At 39.7% G+C, this 23,734-nt stretch overlaps 1 protein-coding gene across 1 annotated transcript in view; it reads right to left on the reverse strand.

The window, feature by feature from the left end:
• Positions 1 to 17,047: 17,047 nt before the first annotated feature.
• Positions 17,048 to 23,734, reverse strand: part of Dkk2 (dickkopf Wnt signaling pathway inhibitor 2) — an 85,630-nt gene continuing 78,943 nt past the window's right edge. Inside the window, exons 2-4 of the mRNA XM_048456980.3 lie at positions 22,223 to 22,373; positions 21,016 to 21,171; positions 17,048 to 17,912 (exon numbers count right to left, since the gene is read on the reverse strand). Coding sequence (XP_048312937.2) covers positions 17,662 to 17,912; positions 21,016 to 21,171; positions 22,223 to 22,373 — 558 coding nt within the window. The 3' untranslated portion in view covers positions 17,048 to 17,661. The remainder of the gene's footprint in view (positions 17,913 to 21,015; positions 21,172 to 22,222; positions 22,374 to 23,734) is intronic.

Below are 23,734 nucleotides of genomic sequence, written 5' to 3' on the forward strand. Positions count from 1 at the left end.
TCAGACAGAGTCACCTTCTGTATTTCAACTCCTCTGGGGCACTGTAGACCAGGCTAACGAGAAGCAGAAAAGAGGACACATGCTTAATGCTCAGTCCAAACACCGTGACTGAAAAGTGTAAGCTCTTGAAGAGAGGAAGGTCAGCACAAGATGTCACTGCTTCCATCATATATTCAAATGTCAGAAAAGGAGGCTAAGGAAATGCTGGGAGGGCTGTATCCAGTACTGAAGAAGGGATGGGCAGATAACCAGGTGGCAGACTATTTTCCTACCATAAAATACAACTTTTGCATCATGTCATTTGGACAAAGAGGAATTTAAACACTATTTCTAACAAGATGTGATGTGCATTGGGAATGTTTGATGAAAACATGGGGAAGTGATTGGGGACCTGAAAATATGGACTTGATTTGAACCCTTGGATGAAAATCCTCCTTTCTGGGCCATTTCCATGACGTGTAACGTTACAGTGATGACATTTGCATTCTCCAGCCCAAGATTATCTGGAGGGGAAGAAGTACTCCGTTGAATTGCTTTAGTGAGTGCATAAACCATGACATCTCCTGAAAGATAATTCTGATTAAAGGATCGTAAACCCTAAGTCCATTTGCTTCTCAGCATGGGCAACAGAATTATACACAAATGCAACATTTGCCGGAGTTGAAAGAGGAAATTCTTCTTCATCATCGTCTGCATCCTGGTTCTGGGTTGAGGGAAGCCATAATTTTCAGATGGTGATGTCACATCCATTCCCACAACAGAGATTAGACCATACCACAAACACAGATTTATGCTTTCATGGGAGAAATCTTGTGTTTTCAAACATTTGTCTTTAACAATGGGCTACTGGCAGGAAGGAAAGCTACCAGTCACACATAAAAGTATGCATTGTGTTGTCAATGATGAACTGTGCACAGGCACAGGTACTGGCTTCTTATGTGAAATCTGCTTTCTGTGATGTGCATACATTTAGCTATTCTATCCCAATCCTAGATAAGTAGTGTTATAACTCACTTTGGTAGGCTAGTTATAAAAATGTTTCTCACAATGAATGATTAAAATATAATTAAATATAAATAAATGGAATTTCTGTCAAAACCCTTGAGGTACAATTTTTAAAATCCACATTTAATGATTGGGGGAATTGTGTTGTATCTGCAGCAAAGATAATGCAACTTTACCCTTCTCTGTAAAAATTCAGTTGGATAAAACATCAGAACTCTTTCTATCTTTAAAAAATTACTGTATCACACATGTTTTTCACTGTGAAAAGTTACAAATTTTTAGTAGTATTAAGACATTAGACTTAGTTTCAGAATAAATTATTTTGGGAAGTTATTACCCCCATTTCAGATTCTGTTGATGTTTCTGTGTTTATTATTATTATTATTATCATTATTTCCTTTACTTATTATTTTGGAATGAGTGAATATGGTGTGTATGTGTGTGCATCATTGAACATGTGTGCATCATTGAACATGTGTGCAAGTGTTACTGCACTTGTGTGCAATGCCTGGAGGTCAATGTTAGATGTCTCTCTAGTTATTGACCTTATTTGTTTGAGGCAGAGTCTGCTAATTATCTTGTATCTCACTACCTGGCTAAACTGGCTTGCCAGCAAGCCCCAGGATTCCACCTCTGTTGTTCAGGTCTTACCCTTATGTGTTAGAGCACTCAGCTTGCTGATGTGGGTAAAATGCTAGGAATCCAAATCACAGGTACTCTTCGTGCATAGCAAACACTTCATAGACTGGGTTATTTCCTCAGACCTTGTTGCTGCTTCTTTCAATCCTAAATTCCATGTTACTCTAAAGAGAAGATAAGTGGATTTGTAAGTATGTATAAAATATAGTTAGATGAAATAAACATAAAAGAAAGGAAAAAATACAGACAGATATTAGTGCGGCTCTCATGCTCTGCTTTCCAGAAATGAGTCTCACATTTGAATCGCACCTTCCACAAATGAGAAACAAATGAGAAAATAATATCAATGGCAAAATTTCATCTCTTCATTTAAACAAAACATTTATTTATTTTTATTTATGTGTATGAGTACTTGTCTACATGCATGTGTGTGTACCACATGAGAACATCAGATTCCTTGAAACTGTAATTGCAGACAATTCTGAGCTGCTATGTGGGCTCTGGGAACAAAAATTGGTACATTGCAAGAGTAGGATATGCTCTTAGCTCTCTCTGGCCTGGTTTCATTTTCTTTAAAACTTCGAAGGTGCTCCTGAGAATACTGAGACTACTTGGATCCTCTAGGGACTATTGATTAGAAACAATATTTTGAAATAGGACAAAACCATGGTTATCTTTTAGCTTTCACTCCCTCATGATTGTATGGTGAAATTCCCCTGAGGACACACGGCATGTGGTGGCGCCATAAGTCTACATGCACTTGACGCACGTGCTGGTGCGTGATTTCCTTTACAGGTTTACTATTTCAGCAGCCAATACAAATAAAGCCACTTTGAGGGGTCCAATAAGTTTTAAAATTAAACAAATTATTATCATGTGTATATAACGATAACTGTGTTTGGAGGTCAGAAGACAACTCTGGAGCTGTTTCTCTCCTCCCACTGTAGATTTAGAAATCAAACTTGGGTTATTGATTGTGTATGGCAAAGGCCTTTCCCCACTAAGCAATCCTTCCATCCCCCTTAATCATCTCTGAGAGTGTAAAAGAGTGCTTTCCAAATGTATGAACATTTTCCTTATTTTCACTTTCTTGACAGGAAAATCTGAAGCATTACTTTCCCAGAGGTTGAATATTAGGCTTAACAAAGAACACACAGAATCCTTCAAAAAGCTCCATAATGTTTTAGACTCTGTAGGAACTGTTCACATCAAAGGTCTGAGACCTCTTCTATGATTAAAGGAAAACTGCATGATTATTCTGGTCCTGAGAATCATTTGCTTGAATTGTATTAAAACAGTTTTTAATTTTTTAATTTTTGATGTTATAATGTGTAGTTGGAGTTTCTTGGCAATAGATTGATAGATCGATAGATAGATAGATAGATAGATAGATAGATAGATAGATAGATAGATAGACAGACACACACACTCAGGCACGCACACACACAAATATAAACAAATAAGTTTAAAGCACCAGCAAAACTCCTTTCTTACTGCCTTTCTTGGCATAAATTAAGGTAAAACATTTCATGTAGCACTGCCGGTTAGTTATTCTATGACAGAAAGCCGTGATGCATCCAGTTACCCTCACCTGTATAAGGTTTGACAGGTTCAATTTTTTTCCATTGGATCTGTACTCGCAATAATCCCATGATATTAAAATACAAACACAAGAGGTTCCCAGAGTTGGAAAGCATGGCTCCTTTCAGTTTGGTGAACTGGTGTGCAGCAGCAGGGACCGTTCGGAAGGCTGTGCAATACCAACTACAGCTTCTAACATCACTAAAGTAGATTCATTGTTTCCTGAGTATAGACCTAAACACTGTAGGGGTTAAATGTAGGATGACATAAATGTAAGATATCATTAACAGATGAAAGTAAACATTGTCTACACTTGATTTACACTGAACTTATGTATTTATGAAATCACTGTGATCTGCAAATATTATAGCAAAATTTCATTTTGTACTGGAGTAAGGCTCAAAGTTTAAAGTAGGATTTTTACTGAATTTGGGCTGCTTTCATGCCTTGGTAAATCAGAACTAGCTTAAATTGAACAATAGTTATTGAGCAATAGTTAGATCAAGGACAATGAGAAAGGACACTATGACCAAAGTAATCCTTCAAAGGGAAAAGTCTCCACATTCTGAAACCTAAGTGAGTGCTTTCATTTACTAATGCTGCTTCAGAAGATATGTAAAATCTTATCAATTAAATTGTCAGGAAGAGAAAGTCACACATGTAATTATTGTAAGAATTAATGAATGCACACACACACAAAGCACACTATAGAACAAATACTCGGCAAATGTCACTACATCAAGAGCTCCCATGAGAGACAGAATATGAACAAAGAAGAGAAGGCTCACTGGGGTCAGCTTGGAAGAGTTTACAGGGGAGTTAAATATTCAGCTTTGGGGTTACTAAGTGGAGTGGGACGTTATAAAGTTCTCGGTGGACCATAAATTTAAAATCTAATGGACGAGGGAGGATCAGTCCCAACTTATATATGCACAAGTGTCAGAAACATGGAAGGAATGCTCGGGTCTCTAGAGATGGACGTGCAAGTGCTAAAATGCAGGGAAATGAAAAGTATAAAGGGAGGTGTGGGTTATTAACGTGGCTGGAGTGAGGCTAAGTACTTTGCGCTACTTATGGGACCAACTTGCTCTGTTCAACTCTGCAAATTAAATCTCACTTTCCTTGGGGGAATCTTTTGAGAGTAATGTTCCGGAGGGAGGAGTCGTCTTTTGTTTTATTTATTTTCCTTTTATAAAATATACATTATGAACATAGGAAACACACTGACTCTTTCAGACACATAAACATAGATAAAAATCCCAATAACAATTTTAAAAATTATGTCTATGTGTTTTTAAGACATTTGTACTTTTTGCTTCTCATTAAAAGAACTAGAGAAATTTAAGATCATGAAAGAGAAAGGCTCAAAAATACATTAATGGAAATGAGCATTAATAACACAAAAGATTCAAGAAGAGTCAAATGCAGCAGATTTCCAGTTCTCTGCATTCATATTCTGTTTCTCACTGCAGCACATTGTAGTGCTCTTGATGTGGTGACATTGGCCAAAAATTAATAATAATTTGCTTCATTATTGCACTTTTCCTGGCTACAGAGCATCATTACTCTAAAATATCATCCTTGTTTTCTGTGGTGCACAATGATTCTATATACCCCAGGCAGGGGAGAGGGTGAAATTTAAGGAGGCAGAAAGACAAGCATGGCTGGAGGGGCAGAAGAGAGCAAGAGTGACAGGAAGTGAGACCAGGAAGGCTGGTCAGAGTGTGCAATACGTGGAAGCCAGTTGAAAGCAACGGGAGACATCGGGGTACTGATGGCAAAAAAAAAAAATAATAATAATGTGTCAATTCTTTCTTATTAATTCAAAAGGAAAACACCTGCATTGATATTTAAAAAAAGAGAAGGGAAGGGAATTGGCATATGGGGTAACCAGTGGTAGAAGGATAGAAAGGCAAGGGAATGTGGCTCCCTCGGCACCAATTAAAATCAAGTAGAAATTCAGGACCAGAATTTTCCTATTTTGTTTTGATTTTCTGTTTCACTTTGTTTTGTTTTGTTCCTTCGGCACACCTAAAAAAAAATCACTATTTTGTAGAATAAACTCGTAGTGTTCTAACTATTGTCAAATGATGCAAAGCTTCTTACAGTTGGCACATAAACCAGCACACTGTAGGCAAAATTGAACATTCTTGGAGGCCAGACAGAGCCCTGGTTTTGATAATTTACCAACTCTGTGGTATTGTATCCTGACCTTCATAGATGGTGAAGGAGAACAATGAGAGGGGAAAGGCCGGAGACTCAGGTTTCTGTGTGGTATCGGGCAGAAGGCATGTGACAGACAGGGGCAGAGTGAGTGCAGTTACCAGAGAACCGTTTATATGATGGAATCGTGTTTGGGAACAGGAAGCTAGGTAGACTGAGTTATCAGGACTGAGAACATAGGAGGCACCACCCCTGGATCCGGAGGAGCCTAGGCTGAAACCCAATATGTCCTGAGATGGAGTAAAGCCTCCACCAAACTACACAGGGAAGGGCTAAAACTCAGGGGGAAAGGCTTCTAAGTCCTTGCTTCTGACTCTCAGAACTTCCATGGGCATTTCCTGCTAGCCGAACCCAGGCTGAAGTTTGAGGAGCAGGGAGTCCTCAGCAGAAAGCAGGGGTCTCCATTAATCTCCCAGGATGCAGGGGACAAAGGTAGATAATCCACCACAATCAGATGCCTTTATCATTTCCACATTATTATTTATTTCAAGTATGAGTGGTCTCACAGATACTAATGCCTTTGAAATGATGTCAATCGAATGAAAAAGAAAACTTTAGAGTTGGGACATTTATTTTCCCCTTTGGCTTTATTGGGAGGGAGATTCTCCGTGATCCCTCATGAAATTCTGAGTTCACATCCTGAGAAATACCCCTGCTTTATTCTCCAAACAGCCGTATATATCAAAACATAAACTGAGGGAGAAAATCATTAGCATTCTGTTTCCTAGGTAACCAGGTGAACGGCTTTTAGCACATCCATAAACTAGAAACCAGCTATAAACTGGCCAAAACCAGCTTGGAGTAGTGCTTGATTAACATGCATATTATTAGAAACTTATGGTCAGAGAAGGCCAAAGGTTTATTTCTTTTCCAAAACTGATTCTTCAAGTGTTTCCCATCTTTAGAAACAAACAAACAAACAAACAAAATAACAAAAACCTGCTTTTGTATACACCTTTCAGATTCTACTGAAAAGTAACCTCCAAATATATTACTTGAAACTTTAAAAGTTTTCAAAATGAATTTTGTACTGTTTATGTGGGAGTATGTACACATGGGTGCGTGTGGTCACAATGGCCATCAGAGGGGGCCAGGCCGTCTGGGGCTAGAGTTTATTGAAGTTCCAGCTGCCTGATGTGAGTGAAAAGCCTGAACTTGGATCCTCTGTAAGAGCAGCAAAAGTTCTTAATCACGGAGCTATCTTTTCAGCCCCATCCACTGCTTTTAAGGAAGCATCATGGGAACTGATGAAACAGCCTCACTTCCTTTCTCTTGCAGCTGAACTGACTCTGTTGGTGACGGATATGATGGTGCCAACAAAATGCTGAGATGAGAAACCATCAGCTTCCCAGAAATCGATGCTTTTCTGTAGTGATATTTTATTTGTATTTTAATAAATAAAGCTTGCCTGAAGATTGGAGTGTAAAACAGCCACAATGACCAGCCATGCAGACTAGGCAGTGGGGGCACACACTCTTAATCCCAGTAGCCACACTAGTTTGCCATAGAAACCAGGCGGTAGTGATGCACGGTCTTAATCCCAGCACTAGAGAGGAGTATAAATCAGAGGGAAAAGGTTTCAGGCTCAGTCTCATTCTGACCATTTCTGGAGGTAGGATCGCCATTATTGGACTAAGGTAGAAGTAAGAATCAGCGGCTGACTGCTTTGCTTTTCCAATTTTCAGGTTGAACTCCAATTTCTGTCTCTGGGTGTTTATTAGTGGTGCTACAGGTTTCTAACCACACTATTCAAAGGAACAAGAAACAATGATTTTAAAGCATACAGAAGAGAAATCAGCCTTAGGTGAAGCATGAGTGTGGAGTCCAAGCCTTACAGGTCATAGCTAGGGTACAGGGCCATCTCTGCTTCCTCCTACCCCAAGCCAGTGACCTTGTCAAGTCATTTTGTTCCGTTTCCCTGAAAGACTGGTGTGATTATAATTATTTTTATTATGTTTAGCCAATTTGTGTGTTCCCTAAACAGATAGTGATCTGAAGATAGTCATAGGACAGAGATGTGGTCAGTGGAACCTCAGACTGACTTTTGAAAAAAAATTATATTTTCTGTTTTTTTAGAATTGTTTTTATTGAGCTATATATTTTTCTCTGCTCTCCTCCCTTCCTTTCCCCTCCCCTTCTCCCCTCTCCCATGGTCTCAAGCTCCCAATTTACTCAGGAGATCTTGTCCTTTTCTACTTTCCATATAGATGCGATCACGTATGTCTCTTTTAGGGTCCTCTTTGTTGTCTGGGTTCTCTGGTGTTGTGGATTTGAAATTTTCTAAAATAATTTCAATTAACAATTTTAAAATTCAAATTTGGCTTTCTACTGAATTCTGCTGTCACACCAACAGACTGTGGTGGGCTTGAGATCCAGAGGCTGTCAGAGAGTCTTGGCCTTCGTCTGTTCCTAGCTCCATACTATAAGTCCCGATTGAAAAAAAAAAATCCTATTGCTGTTTTTCATTAACTTTGTGGAGCTTTGAACTTTTGGATTATCCTCCATTGTCTTCATGTCAGTTGACTGCAAGGTGCGCAGTATTAATCCCCACAGCCTGCTTTTGTTAGCACTGTCCAGAATACTGACAGATGGCTCGATTTGTCTTCTGAAATGAAAGCACCAGGGAAGAATATCTACTGGGTGATTGGAAAGAGGGGGGCATATTTGCCATCATTTCAACAGCGCTATAGCTGCTCTGCTGTTGAGGAAAGCTAGGGAAGATGCTTTGGGAAACAGCGATAGTGCAGTGATACTGTGGCCCACGACAGTCTTAAGCATCTGGCCCAGTGCTCACTTGACTTTGCGACACCAAGAAGGCCTCATGAAAGACCCAGTTACTTCAAGTAGAAACAGCTTATGCTACTGGTTAAGAATGAAAACCAAGGCCTCAGAGCGTCATGGTTTCAAATCCTGACTCTACTTCTCTTCATTCCAGAGTGGTTGCTGTGGAGAATCAAATGTGGTGTTGCGGATCATTCATTAACCCAGCAGTGCGGTGCACAGTAAACAATCACCCGGAAGAAGGACAATCCCACTGGGAGCGTTAGTGTAGGGACACTTATGTAGGGAAGCATTCTGAGGCAAAAGGCAAACATCAAGTAAGTGTAGGGTTACTGTCCATGCACTGTGCCTGCTTCCTACAGATGAGTCCTTAGGAACAATCCCTGTTGCTAGGAAGTTTAAAAGACCACTGTAAATAGAAAGACACATGAACTATAGCAATATTGCTAGGCAGCCCCTAAGTCACTAGATGTCCTACAACCCCAGCCCTAGTAGCCAATGTTTCCCTGGTCTGTCATCTTTAACACTTCCTTCATTTGACTTGTTCAAGAGTACTGATACTTTGTCCTGCTGAGGAAAGTCTGCACGCTTCATTAATTTCTTGGATCACCTTTGTTTACCCTTGTGGATGGCTCACCTCTTTGGCTTGTTTTGTTATTAAACTGAGTGAGTTTGCTTCGGGGCTTTTTCTTTTTTTCTGTCTAAAGTATCTATTCTTTTTGAAACCTGAAAACAGTCTTTTGAGTGAGGTCATCCTCTTAAAGAAATACTGTTTACTTGTATTCTGTGTGTGTGTGTGTGTGTGTGTGTGTGTGTGTGTGTGTGTGAGTGTGTGTGTGTGTGTGTGCATGCTCACACCTCTTCTCTCTATAGCTAAGGTTAAATTTTAAGTCTCAAATGGAATCCCAGAGTACAGCGATGTGTTTACTACCCATGAGAATTCCAGATCCCTTGGAACATGTAAAAGAGAGTCTCTCTGCGTTTTCTTCTCAGACAGCATAAAAGGATTTTGAAAACTTGCAAGGCATGGATGTGTGCTAAAACAATTGAAGATGATATTCCCTTAGACATGACTTGGTCTTACTGATGTCTAAATCAGCCTTAAGAATGGCACAGAACTGGGCATCGAATCAATGACTGTTGGAACTGAAAGAACCCAGCTGGCAGACATCACAGGCAAGGTAGAAAAGGAACTGGAAGACAAAATGATCTCAATTTCAATGTTCGCCTGAAATGCTTAAGTAGGACTTCGAATATCGTACATGTGGTATGCCGATCTGATGTTCTCCATCTGTTCCAAGACCCCAGAGGCTGAGCGGCCATTAAACAACAGGACGATGACTGGTGGAACAGGTGCAGTGAAGTGGGAAGGTGGGGAGCAAATAAAACAAGTCCGTGGCATCTAGACGAGATGGTGGCCCCCAGGAAATTTTAAAAAGTTGTGTGCTGCGGTATTCATGACGTATGTGTGAGAGGCAAGATGGCAAGTGGATTTCTCACGAAAGTACTTCAATTACTTGCATACTGTTATTTCTTTCAAATTCCCAGGCCCGGCACTATACACTTACTTACTGCTCAAAGAGAGCTATGACTTGCTTTGACAAATTGGCCTTTAATGCAATTCACTGGCCCGATGTCAAGGGGAATGTTGCCTGAGCTACACCCTTTGCTAAAGTAATTTTCTAAACCTACCGCTGTGAGTCAAGCAGTCTCTCTTCGTGAGTTTTCCTTGACACCCTTTGACATCTGTATCAAATTGACATTCCTTATTAGCACCCTTCTGGGTTTCCAGCCTTAGTCAAAGCATCCCTTTTTTATATCCTCACTTGAAACTCTTCTGGGCCCATGCTCCATCTTAGGTTTCCTGTATTTCCTTTATCACCCTGCCCCCTCACATCCCCCTATTTTCCTACAACCAGTTCCTTCAGTGTATCTAACAAACTGTTTCTTGATAATATAATCCACTCTACAGAGAACCTTTGAAGATATCAGGATGCCTAGTAAAAGATTTAGTAAGGGCAGATTTCTAAGTTTTTATTTCTACTGTACCAAGGGTATTTTTATATATTAAATACATGGAATATTCATATACTAAATATACAGTAGAGAAGATTCTTTTAAGTTCCTCTTAAGAGCAATTCTTCTTTCTATGTTCTTGGATATCATACAAGACTCGGAGCATTCCCTTCTTTCATTAATAACTGTAATTTAGCCTAACAGTTAGTCCAGATAATTCTCCATATCCAGCCACTTCTCACAAATTCCACCTTTCCTCACTAATATAAGCAGCCTGCCTTGGTGTCCTACTGCCAAACCTCTGATCAGCAGCCTGATCCTTGCAAAATATGCCAGTTTTTGCCACCCACTTCCAAAACCATTTTCAGCTCCATCTCTTTCAAAATAAAACTGAGGTTGGCAACAGAGTTCTCTACCATTTGACGCTAATCTTTCTCTTTGTCTCATTCATCTCCTCCCAGCCTGCCCCAGGCAATTGCATCCCATTGACAGAAATATGCATTTGTTCCTCTGCTTTCTCATTTTGCCTTTAGATCTTCAGCCATGACCCCTTCAGCTCCCTTTAGTTCACTCAAGTTTGTGCAAACTTTATCCTAAGAGGCATTCGTTGACAAGGGGATTTAACATGTAAACACCAATCATTTTCCTTTTCTTTTCTCCCTTACTGTGTCTTTGATGATAGCGTTGCTCGTTGTTGTCTCCTATATTATTGATATATTTGCTAATTAGTTTTCTCCTACATATCTTGGCAAAATATTAATTGCAATATAAAGATGAAATCATTGACTTCATTACATGTTGCCTCTAAAGACCTTATGGTGTAGGGCAGATAGAGATGGCAGAGTCCCTTGCAGAGTAAATGTCCTCCAAAAGACATAGTTCTCACAGTCCCTTCTGCAGGGCATAACGGCAAGGCCCTAAGGACCTTCAGCTAGGAATTACCTGATAGTGGCCCACACCACCACCTTAAAGACCAAATTCCCCAACATATGATTCTCTTGGGACCACAAACCATACTTAAACTACAGAACGAGCATCCCCTGAGATTTTTTGGAGTACGTCATTTCTGAAAATATTTTTCCAAAATATTAGTAAAAATTTTAGTTCAGAAATACGCTAATGAACTTTACAATGAGAACAAATGTAGGGATGATGGAATGCATGTTTCAACAACATGGGCCGCTGAAAATTCACACAGAGACATGGAGCTAAAGATGTCAGCTTGCAAGAACTTATGGAGGCTGTGTCACTCAACAGAACATGTGTCCATTTAAGCACTAGTTGGGCTCTGAGGATGATAGGCATAGGAAAGAGAACACTAACATGTTTCATACCGTGGCAAATCCCTAAATCTTGTATAAATCTTGACCAATCTTGTATAAAGGAAGGAATAACTTAAAGACTACACATTCTTTAAAGGAAAAAGACTGTGTAGGTAGAGTCTCATTTCACCATGTCCTGTGTCAAACATAGAGCCATCATGTTGGTTTAATAAAGTGGCAGTTATACATTTTCCTCCAAGATCCATGACTTCACCAAACTGTATAATTGGGTAGGTTTCCAGTAGCAGGCATTATTTTTCTTGTGATGAGAAGGTCTTGAGTCTAACTAGAGAGCTGTTTGGTTACTGACTGGCCAGTTTGTGTGCCAGTACTGCATCTTTGGGGTTATCATGCTGTGATGGCCATAATTGTATTCATAGGTTTCATAGCAAGATAGAACGGTTGATTGTTTCTGCCTGTTAAAAGTTTGCCTGGCACCTTCTAGTACCATGAGAACTAGTCTTCACAAAGAAGATTTTCAGCTCAGAGCTAGTACAGAGATAATCAAAGAATGCCAAGGGCAGAATAGTCTTCCCCAGGGAAAAGCATTGTTGGTAATCCAATATCAAATGGTCATCCCTGAAAATATAGACATATGTGCAACATTATACAGATTGAGCAGGTTGTTTTTATGGTTTTAGGAAAATATTATATTTTGTAAGATAAGTAAAATGTAAACAATACCGCACACACAAATTAAAGAAAAAAGAGACCATGAATTTGAAAAAGAGCAAGGGGATATATGGAAAGGTTTTGATGAGAAAGGAGAAGGGGTAAGTGATACAATTATACTATAATATCAAAAAGTATTTTTCAAAAATTAAAGAGAAAGAGATCATAGCTAACTTCTTGGCAGAATACTTTCTCCCCCATAGATTTCAATTAATATGTCACAGTTCCAGATACCTATTTTAGATCAGTAGGCAATTTTACAAAGTAAAAAGGAAGAATTATATTCTATGATATGAGTGCAATATCTTCAATCAATCTCACACATCTCTATTGGAGCCTTTGAAATCTCCTAAGCTCTACATGTGTTGAGTGGAATTTGACAAAGATATCAGGTCTAAGATTCAGAGAACATCTTGTTTCCAATGTGGTAACACTTTTGTCTTAGTATTTTGTGTCCTCAAAATTCATCAGACTTTTTTTAATGGCTAGCAATGTCAGAGAATGAATGAATAAATCCTTGATGTCCTTCTGGGTCTACAGTCAGCTAAGAACACATCTTGGCCACAGCTGTTCAAGGAGTTCTAGTTGAAACACCAGGAACCCTTCAGAAGACAGAAAAATGAAGAGAAAATTTTGCTGTTAACTTGGAGAATTTAAAGTTTGGTTGTTTGGGACTCATTTTCAAAGTAAGATAATGATTGCAGAATTTAACTTCTTTGAACCTCAGCTTGTTTTGACTTAGTTTAACATGCAAGATTATTTACAGTTCAGATTTTCTCTAAGGACTTAATGGAAGCGGTGCTGTATTCAAATGTGGGGTTTCTCTGCAGTATAATTCTATTATTACTGAAATATGCTTGCTCATTCTATTATTGGCTACTGAATGTGGTAGCTATTTTTACTGCAAAAATAAGATCTGTTAAATGATATGACAGACATGATTGATATTGGTAAAAAGAATGGGGAGTTGTTCTCCAGATTTGGAAACAAACTATTCTCAGAACTGATTTAATTAACAGTTTTCATCCATTTTGCAAGCTGACAGCCCCAGCAGTATAACACAAGCATATCGTGAGGAGTCTTTTGGGTACTCTGCCTTGTGACAATGAAAATAATGGTAGGTGGACATCTGGAAAGATTGATTTCAGTCTTACTACACTTCCTGAAGGCATGCTTCCAGTGACTCATGGGTATTCTACTCTATCCATCTCTGTAAAGGTCCACACTATCATCCAGTGCTGCCCCTCAGGGCATCAAGTTGCCTACACGTGGATCTTGGATGGGAGACGTCATCTTCAAGCCATGGTACTGCATTGGTAGATAGCAGGCCACATTATGGTTTCAAGCCACAACTTTTATAACATAGGAACAGTTTTATACAATGGGAAATGTGATGGGAAGATGGTGTATTTGGTGTAGTGGTCTTGTTTTATATCTTGAAGACCCAATTACTATGGAGTCTAGTACTAATTTCTGCTTTACTTTATCTCTAATGTCTCAATATGATTTGTTCAGTTTAGGAGAATTTTGAATAATATTCTCAAATGGGAAATGTATAACTCACTTTGTCCTTCCTTCTCCTTTGGTGCTGACTGCGCAAGGAAGTGTGTCATTGTGCTCTTCCTGTCCATGTTGGAAATTTAAAGGGAAAGTCTACACAGCACAGACTCATGGAGTTCAGTATAATGTGTTCACAATCTCACACCAGTGCTTAACTTTTGTAAAGACCGTTGTCCATAGATGTATGCTCTCTAATATTAATTTTATCTAAAACAGAGTACTGGCCTTTGGAAAGACCTTTGTTCCTACTAACCTGAATTTGAAGAAAGAAAAAAATATAATTAAATAATTGTTCCCTAAATGATAGAGGGTGGTTAGGTACTTTTTGGTTAGAAAAAGAAAATGAGGGCATTTGTCACTTCTCAGAGCTTGTCATTTAGTGTAGTGGGAAAGAAGAAGAATGTCACTCATATGATTGTTCGAGTCTAAAAATACATTTTCGCAAGGAAATACAAATGGTCTCAATTTGAGGGAATGAATGACTAGGAATACCCAAAGTGACTGATTAAAATGCTGTGGAAATTGTTCAGCCCTGTTTCAGGGATCTTTAACTCTTTCCTGTAGCCCTGGGACTATTCTGCCTTCATTAAGCTGCGAGAGCTGCGTGTGCTCCCTCCCACTTTGTCATCAAATGCCTGCCTTTTGCATTTCCACACACAATGCAACATGGACTTTTCCATTCACCCCAGTCTCATGCTGAGCATTGCCAACCAAACACTCCCGACCCTTAAGGCTCAGAAAGCAGGCAAAAAAACACTAACTTGCCAGGAAGTAGATTTGAGTTAATCAGGCCCAAATAAATGGATTGATTTCCCTCCACAGCTGGAGCGATGTCACAGGACTTGGAAATGAAAGAGTACACTAAACCTATTGGGTCTCTAGTTTGGAAAATTTCTCCCAAGAGAGAAGGTTGTAGGGACTAGGGCACCTGCCTTCAAGTGTTTTTGAAGAACTTTGTGGAAGCCTCTTCTTTAAAGAGGGTCCTGAAGGCAATGGATGAATGAATGGGTGGAAATTACAAGTGGGACTCTGCTGATATTCTTTAAAATAGCCATCAGAAGCTGGGATTTTCTGATGGAGATAGAGACAGAGACCCACATTGGAACACTGGACTTAACTCCCTAGGTCCAAACGAGAAGCAGAAGGAAAGAGAACGTGAGCAAAGAAGGCAAGACCAGAGGGATCCTTCATCCGACGATGGATGGCGATACAGACGGAGACCCACATTGGAGCACCGGACTGAGCCCCCCAGGGTCCAAATGAAGAGCAGAAGGAGGAAGAACATGAAAAAGGAAATCAGGACCCTGAGGGGTGCGATCACCCACTGATACAAGGGGACTGATCTAATGAGAGTTCACCAAGGCCAGTTGGACTGGGACTGAACGAGCACGTGATCCAACCAGATTCTCTGAATGTGGCCGGATTCTCTGAATGTGGCTGGCCCGGAGCCTTTCTGAAAAGCCATTGACAATGACACTTGGCTGGGACTTGTTTCCTCTGCATATACTGGACTTTTTGGGATCCAGTCTGTTTGGATGCTCACCTTCCTGGACCTGGAGGGAGGGGGGAGGAACTTGAACTACCCACAGGGCAGGAAACCCTGACTGCTCTTAGGGATGGAGAGGGAGGAGGAGAGGGAGTGTGGGGAGTGGGAGGGTGTTGGGAGGGGGGCGGAAATGGAAACTTTTATAACTTAATAAACTTTGAAAAAAAATAGCCATCAGAGTCATTCTGTCTTGGGAACAATAAGCTGGGCCACCCCATGATGCTGACATTCAGATGCTTCCCACTCAGGTTGAAGACTCCTACCACACCCAGTTGAAACTCCAAGGACTTGGGATTCTGTGAGCTTTTTTTCCACATAAGAAGACACAAGGCACTTTGCATTCAATTTTTTGAAAGAAAAAAAATTTAATATATTTTATCTTATTATACATTTCCCCTAAATTACAAAGTCGACAGCTGCAAATATATTCTGCTACAAAGCTTTCTGTAAGAAACATCTCTATAAGAAAATACATCTCATTAACATTTCCTGTAAATAAATTATTTCAAATAATCATTTTTGGGAGGGTGAATATAAGGGAAATAATATGGAAAGAAGATTGTAGGTATCATTCCTATGTAGGAAATTCTGACCAATCTATGCCATTTTCACATCACCAAGCTCATACAACAAACGTTGGCTTTTGAATGAATTAACTTATGATTTTTTTGCACAAATGTGGAGCACAATCCATCATCATCCTGGCAAAATGCATGCTGGAAGTTGAAACTCCTAAGGGGCTGTACGAGATTGCATGCGGGATTTAAGTAAAACAAGAAAGTGGTGTGGCTCTATAAGATCTGCCGACGGCTTGGTAACCTCTTTTTGTCTCTTATGCTCTAGCCATAATACTTAGGACTGTGTTAAATTAGAAAGTAGTAAAGAATTCCAGAGAATTTCTATAGCTTAGAGACAAGTTGATTTCACTTGTCAATACTTTGTTTTAACTCTCAATAGTTGCAGAAAACAGAAACTATGTCTTTGGCAGTGAAATTTCATTGAGAGGCTACTACAGAAATTTCTGAAGATATCAGCAGTTCAAAGCTTAGGGAGGACATTGGTTTCTCTTGTACCACCTGGCTTAAGAGAACCCATTCTTAAAGAATCCCTCATATTTCATTATTCTACAACCCCCAAACTATGAAATACTCTGAGGCTAGGGAGGGCAAGTTGCACTGTACCGAACTCATCTGCATGGTAAATACCATGAGAGGAACAAACCCTCTGGAGAGCTTAAAGCTCCCTTGTGGAGCCCCCCTGGTGTCAGCCAAGAAAATTCAGCCTGTGCTTCAGACACGTGATCTTGGAGCCTGGACAAATGACGATGTTTCCTCTACTTCCCTGCTGTGCGCCACTCAGTATAGATGTCACTTCAATCTCTAGTGTCAGCTTCGCCCTACTGGTCTCCAGCGACGCAAAATAAATGTATTAAGCAGGTCTGCTCTGTCACATATAAGGCATGTCAAAGCTTTGACCAAACAGTGCTCACTCTATTATTCAGCTCCTCACATGTGTTGGACATCTTTAATGGTTTTGCAATCTGTGAAAACTCTGCCCTGTGCTTCTGTTACACAATGAATAGTTCTAGCTTAGGTAGGCCTCTCATTTGAGATACAGTGGCATTCCTTCACAATGCAGGGTCTATTTTTGTCTTACAGTGGTCTTTATTAATTCAGATGAAGAAATGAGTAGTGTGAGGAGACACATGTTTAAAAGACATGCCGGTACCTTGAAGTGATATGGAAAATATTAACAGCCTTCTTTTCTTGCCTACCAAGGCCTTTATTTGAGAAGTGGAAGATGAGTTTCAAATTCAAAGGTGATTTTTTGGTGGCATGTAAATTAACAATGTTACATGCTTTTACTTCCTATTTATCACCTTCCCCATGTTTTAGAGATTGTCTTTCGCCAATGGACAGTGAGAATAATTTATTAAACTATTACATTGAGTAGAAATAGGGTTTTAGGTTATTTTTTATAGTCATTGCCAATCTGAAGGAACTGTTCCCTCTAACTCAAGCCAAACTCCTGGAAAATCACATGGCATTTGTCAGTAATTTCCACGGTGTGCTTTCTTTTAATATTAGCATTTTCACAAATGTGTACATTATTTACATAAAGAAGTTGCATAATGGAAACACTGGTTGTGCTTTGGTTGTCACCGTCTCTACATCAATCAGTCCCGCTCCTCTCTTGTGCTCCAAATCCCCATCACATTCCATGTTCTTCCGTGCTCCAAACTAGATGTTCCATCATGCCATAATGCATGAAATACACAAATTCACAGTCTGCTCGTGATAACTCTCCCAGTGTTCGTCAGATCTTCTGGCACACGTGGAGTCTGGCTTTCGAGGAGTATGTAGCATCTTTCCAAACTTTGCAGGACAAGCCTTTTGCACAGTCACACCTCTGGAAAATCTCCAGCCCGTGGGAACCTTTCTTGCGTTGTTTGGTACAAACTTCCCCTTGATGGAGCACTGGTTTGCAGATTTTGGTCCAGAAGTGGCGAGCACAGCAAAATCCATCAATGCAGTCTGATGATCGCAGACAGGGGTCACCTTCATGTCCTACAGGAAAAAAAAAGAAAAGAAAACGATGAATAAAAGGGGTTACAAGGGTGCTTGGGGAGAAATTTCTGCTTTACAATCAGAATCACAGAAAATGCTTTTGCCTATATTGTCTGCCACTAATAATTAAAAGTTTGGGATTCATACCAATTTGTTAGCTCTTTAGTCTTGTAAGTCTGCCTGCGGCATTTAATGAACAGTTAGACTATTCACCTTCAATTTGTCATTGTCCACTTTTTTCTGTTTCTCTCTGTGTGTGTTTATTTGTGTAGTGTACATATAGGCATGATGTTTACTTGCATGTGAATGCATGTGTGGGAAGGTGTGCAAGCACATGTGTACATGTGAGCATGAAGGACCAAAGGAGATGCCGGGAATCATCTTCCATGACTCTCCCGCCTTATTCTTTGAGCTAAGATCTCTCCTAGATCACACCTAGAGCTAGCTGATAAGGCTGGATTTTCCAACCAGCTTCTTGGGAGGATTTCCTATTTCAGTGTCCTGAGACAAGACTCACAGACAAGCTGCCATGCCCTGCGCCACATTTATAGGGGTTCTGGGGATTGGAACTCCTTGTCTCATGTTTGCATGGCATGCAATTTAACCATGGAGTCAACTTCCTAGTCTGTAGTCTAACTTTAGATCTTTTGCTGATGATTTTCCCCCTGTAGGGTGAATTAGGGGGGAAGGAAGGTTGGTTTCAAGCTAATTAACTTGATGTCTTTTCAACAGGTCTCAACAAAGCTGTAAATCAAGAAAGCAGAAATTTTCAGAGACTCTTGACATCATTTATCAGTTGAGTCCAGCTGTGAAAGCAGAATTATTCGCACCGGTTATTTAATGCAGAGAATTGATCGCATGTGTGGTGGTTGAATTTTAAGAGGTGGATCAGCTGCAGGAATTTACTGCCACATTAAGGCCAAGAGACCCCCAAGGATAGGTGATGTCAGAATCTAGAGGCTAAATTCACTAACTAGAACCTAATGACCCCTCCAGGAAGCAACTGGAGATTGGAAGAAACACACCAGAAGACCAATGGAGGCAGCGAGAGTAGTAAGTGGTTTAAATCCAGCCAATGCATCTGACAAGGAGTGGTAGGGAATAAAGCCTACAAGAAGCTGTGAGACAGAACAGAACAGAGAGATGACGGTCAGCGGTCAGAGCCTCCAGGCTCAGGAGCAACCAAGAGCTATCTTAAAAACACATAAAATTACAAATCTGGGTAATGTGTGCACACGCAGAAAAAATAAGTCACCAAATAACATTCTCCCACACACATCTTGGCTGCCTTTGTGTTTCAGTATAAGGCCGAGTCATCAAACTTCTGTGTTAGTTGCCTTACTGCAAATCTGTAACAACTCCTCAGTTTTGCTGTCCTGTAAAACTCAACCGTAGAAAAGACCTATATGAAAGGGTAAGTCTGTGGTTTTATGAATCATTATTTAGAAAATCTGGTGGTACAGATTAGGCTCAAACTTCATCATGCGGCTACCTGTGGTCTAAAGGATTCTCTCGCATCCTAGACATAACAACTTCAACTGAAAAAAAAAAATTGATGTAACTCAGTAGTCATGCCAACACAAGATCTCTTTTTTTTGCACTCAGTACATTTCAAAGGTAGTCAAACTGAAATAATTGGTAGATTTTGAATAGTGTTGTGACTTAGGAATCTTCTGAAATGAGGAAAGGCACACATAATGGAAATTATATAGGAACTGGTTGAAATTTGTTGAAAGTACAGGAAATAATAAGAGGTTTGGAAAATAATTCAGGATCTTGATAGCTAAAGCAAAATGATGAGAAAACTTTTTTGTCAATATCTTTAGCATCATACATATGATCACCAATGAGGCAGTTAGTTCTTCTCCAGGAGACAGACTCTTTAGAAGATGAAAATGGGGTAAATGGTTTATGATGAGACAAGCTATGGAAATAACGTGTTTAGAAAAGGAAGCTAGTTTTATGCATCATGAATTCCCAGAGCACTGCAGTTCACCAAAAATTCCCAAGAATGGGGAGATGTTCTATTATAAATTTTTTAGAACACTATGTATTTTTAATCACATACATCTTGAAAGAGGAACACTTCACAGATCACATGGGAAAAGCCTCTTTTGAGTATAAATGTGTTTTATGCTTTCAAAATTTTCCTATTAGTAAAATGTTTTCACAATCTTCAGGTTTGTTGTTGGTGAGCAGGAGGGAGAAGAGGACTTTATGGCAATATATAACCCCATATAAACCAGCAATTTCTCATAGATTGGTTATGGATAAATTGGTTATATCCCATAGATAATGGTTACCTGAATGCTTAGTGATACCGACTTCCTAATCTACAAAGGTTAGAAAAAACGGGCATGAATTTCATTGTCGGCAGCTAAATTCCCTCATGCATTTTCCACAACACTTTATTCTATGATAGGTTTGGACCATACAGGTTTTCTTAGAATATTTATGCTCAGTTTTCACAAGAAAAGAGAGACATACTTAGAAAATAACATGGCAGATCCGGATATTGCCTTTCTCATAACATATACTTTGCAATAATTCCATGATCTCTCTAACATTTTCAAAATAAAAATCAATAAACACAGTTTAAAACCGCCCATTAACACACATTTTATTAATGGATTCATAGAACCAGAATGAATTAACTATGTGTGTGTGGTGGCTGGAGAGAAAATTGCCCCCACATGGAGTGGCGCTTTTAGGAGGTGTGATCTTATTGCAGTAGTTGTAAGTCTTGTTGGAGGAAGTGCAGCACTGTGGAGGTGGACTTTTAGGTCTCATATATATTCATATATATACCACCCAATATCAGGCCACCTCCTGTTGCCTGTGAATCAAGATGTAAGAACTCTTGGCTCCTTCTCTAGCACCATGTCTGCCAGCATGCTTGCATGCTGCCTTGCTTCCCACCATGATGACAATGGACTAAACATCTGAACCGTAAGATAGCCACCACAATTGAATATTTTCCTTTATAAGAGTTGCTGGGGTCATGTTGTCTCTTCACAGCAATAGAAACCCTAAGACACTTTTTTTAAACTTCTTTTTAGAAGAAATATAGAGTAAACAAACATGGAAATATAGGTAGCCGTACCTTTTATATGCGACATCTTGGTGTGTGGCCTTCCTAGATTCTGCCATCCCAGGTCATGGTTGGAATAGTGACCATGGTTCCGATCTCTATGCCGAGTGCCATCCAGAGCTGGAATATGAGGGGTCAGAATGCTCTCAGTGACCGGGATGCAGATGCCTGGAAATGAGGATGTAAGCAGATCACTTTTACTCTTTAACCTGTATGTTCATCTTGATCTGTGTTGGGAAGACATTTAGGTGTCTATTTCTTAAGCTATATATTATATATCTATTTTCCTATCCATTAGTTCATTTATTCATTCATTCACTTACTAATTAAGGATAAAATACTTTGGCTCTGGAACCAAGCTTCCTAGATCTGAATTTTTCCTTTTTAAGATAAAATGACACTGTGCAAAGAACAACAAATTAGGAATAAAAACAGAATTAATCTCATTCAATTACTGTAAATATATGCAAAGTACTTAGAATAGTGACATGGTGAAGAATTAAGCCAGTGTCCAGTATTTATTTTTTTAGAACTCATCTGATAAGCCCTTTTTGTTTATGAGCAAACCAATCTGAGTCAAGCCTACACACTTCTCAAATGGTTCTGAGGTTGTTCTATCCACTTCACGTACTCTTTATGGTGTTCATAGCAGGTTTATGCCTAGAGCCCAGAGAAGGCATGACAATATGGGCTTGACTGTGTCATTCTCTATGACTAAACTTATGCTTCTAACCATTTTCTGCAATTACTTAATCATGTGTTGTCTGTGATTGTTTTCAGTACATTATTAATGCTGAATAAATGTTTGCTTATCAATTCGTTAGACTTGAGTGCAGCCAGGCTACAGGCTAAAGTCCTTTGTACTTAGTAGGTACGTCATCTGTTGTAGGACATCTTTAATATAATAACTATAATATAAAACTCCTGTTAACCTGATCAAGTGACTAGCAATTACACTACTTGTCTTGGTACTCATATATTCGGCAAACAGAATATTTAGCAGTTTTGCACACAGCTCTTCTATTTCATAGTAGGGGTGGCCCCAGGAGGCCCAAGTTTGGAAGGTGACTCTGGTATCTCATACTACACAAAGACCCAAACCCTCCCAATCCTAAAAATCTTATAGCTCAGTAGTGTGGATAAAGAGGCATTAAAATCACCTTTACACAAAAACTTATGAGAAAGCAGCGACTGTTCAACCCTTGATGAGATCTCTTACCATTATTGCAGCGGGTACCAGGGCAACACATGCCGTCTCTATGGCAACGTTTCTTTTTCCTCCGACACACCATACAGGCTGACGATCCTTGGTGGGGACTGTGACAGTATCTTCCAACTTCACATTCCTTATCACTGCTGCAAGGGTAGGCCTGTCATCAGAGAGGACAACACAGAAAACAGTGGGTGAGGTCCTTGGACACCGAGAAGGCATTGAGGCAGCAAACCTTAAGGGAAACCAAGTCACATTTGCAGTGTTTGAATGAAATACACCATTGTGCTGTCTTCTGCACATTACTTCTTCAGGCTGACCCTTACCTGATGACTTCTGATTGTTATAAAGATGAAACTGGCCATAAAAGTTAACATGAAAAAACACCGTGGAATTAACATTTCCCATGCATTTTCATAGCCACCTTTGGATTTAGGATTTATACTTCATACTGATGAGCACCTGTTGTACGTGACCCCGGAGGTGCAAAGAAAGGTGACTGTCATATTGCCACTAATTGGAGAACACACCAGCAGCCTCACCACTCCATTCCCACTTGCTACTGAAAGATGAAAGAAGAATAAAACAGACAAGCGATTGGGTTCAGCATTGAAGTGTGTCTTCTGCCCAATTATGGAACAAACACTCACAATCCCTGCCTGCGAAAGGTAAGGAGAGTTTCTTCCAGGATGATCTGAGAAACAACTGATGTGCACACAGTGCACAAAACAACAACACCCCCCCCAAACAAAACAAAGGGCCCTGCCCTCACTCCGACTTCCCCTACAGAGCAACAGCAGTATCCACATAACCAGAAGGATACCGGGCGGATACCGGGCTTCAGTTACTCAGAGTTCTCAGGGAGCCCAACAAGACTCTCATCACACCATCTCCTCTCAGCATCTACAGCAACCATGCCTTCAATTTTCTCAGAAAAGACTGGTTAATAATGCATTTCTCCACCAGCAGTAAGTCCTAAAAACTTCTTGAGCGGTGTATAAGTAACTCAAAGACAAAAGGGAGATATGGACTCCAGTCATATACAGCTTGACGTCGGGTGTTGTTGGAACATTTAAGATGTACATGTTCAGAGACTGTGATGTCTCACAGAATGCTTAGGCTTAGAGCATTGAGATAGGTTCTTTTTTTCTGAAAAAAAAATCTGTCTAGCTTGTGTTTGTTGGAACTCACCCTAGTCCACTTTGGTCTTGAACCTTGAACTTGTGGCAATTCTCCTGCCTTTTTCTTTACATAGTAGGGTTATGAGCAAGCATTACCAGGGCCTCACCTCATTTTATTTTTCTGATTTTTAGAGAAATGCATTCATTTTTAATAATAAATGCAAGCTGTATTTTTGAAAGCTTTGAAGTTTGCATAAATGATATATGGATGAAACTGTGGATAAATGTTTGTGTCTCTAAAATCATTATTTTGGTTTGGGTGTTTCCATTATGAAATCCCACTTGATGTTCTGACCCCACACATTGCTTATTTCCTTTCTCCTTCTGTCTCTGTCTTTTC

This window comes from Myodes glareolus, chromosome 17 (assembly GCF_982192425.1).
Source record: "Myodes glareolus chromosome 17, mMyoGla1.1, whole genome shotgun sequence".
NCBI classification, from domain to species: domain Eukaryota; kingdom Metazoa; phylum Chordata; class Mammalia; order Rodentia; family Cricetidae; genus Myodes; species Myodes glareolus.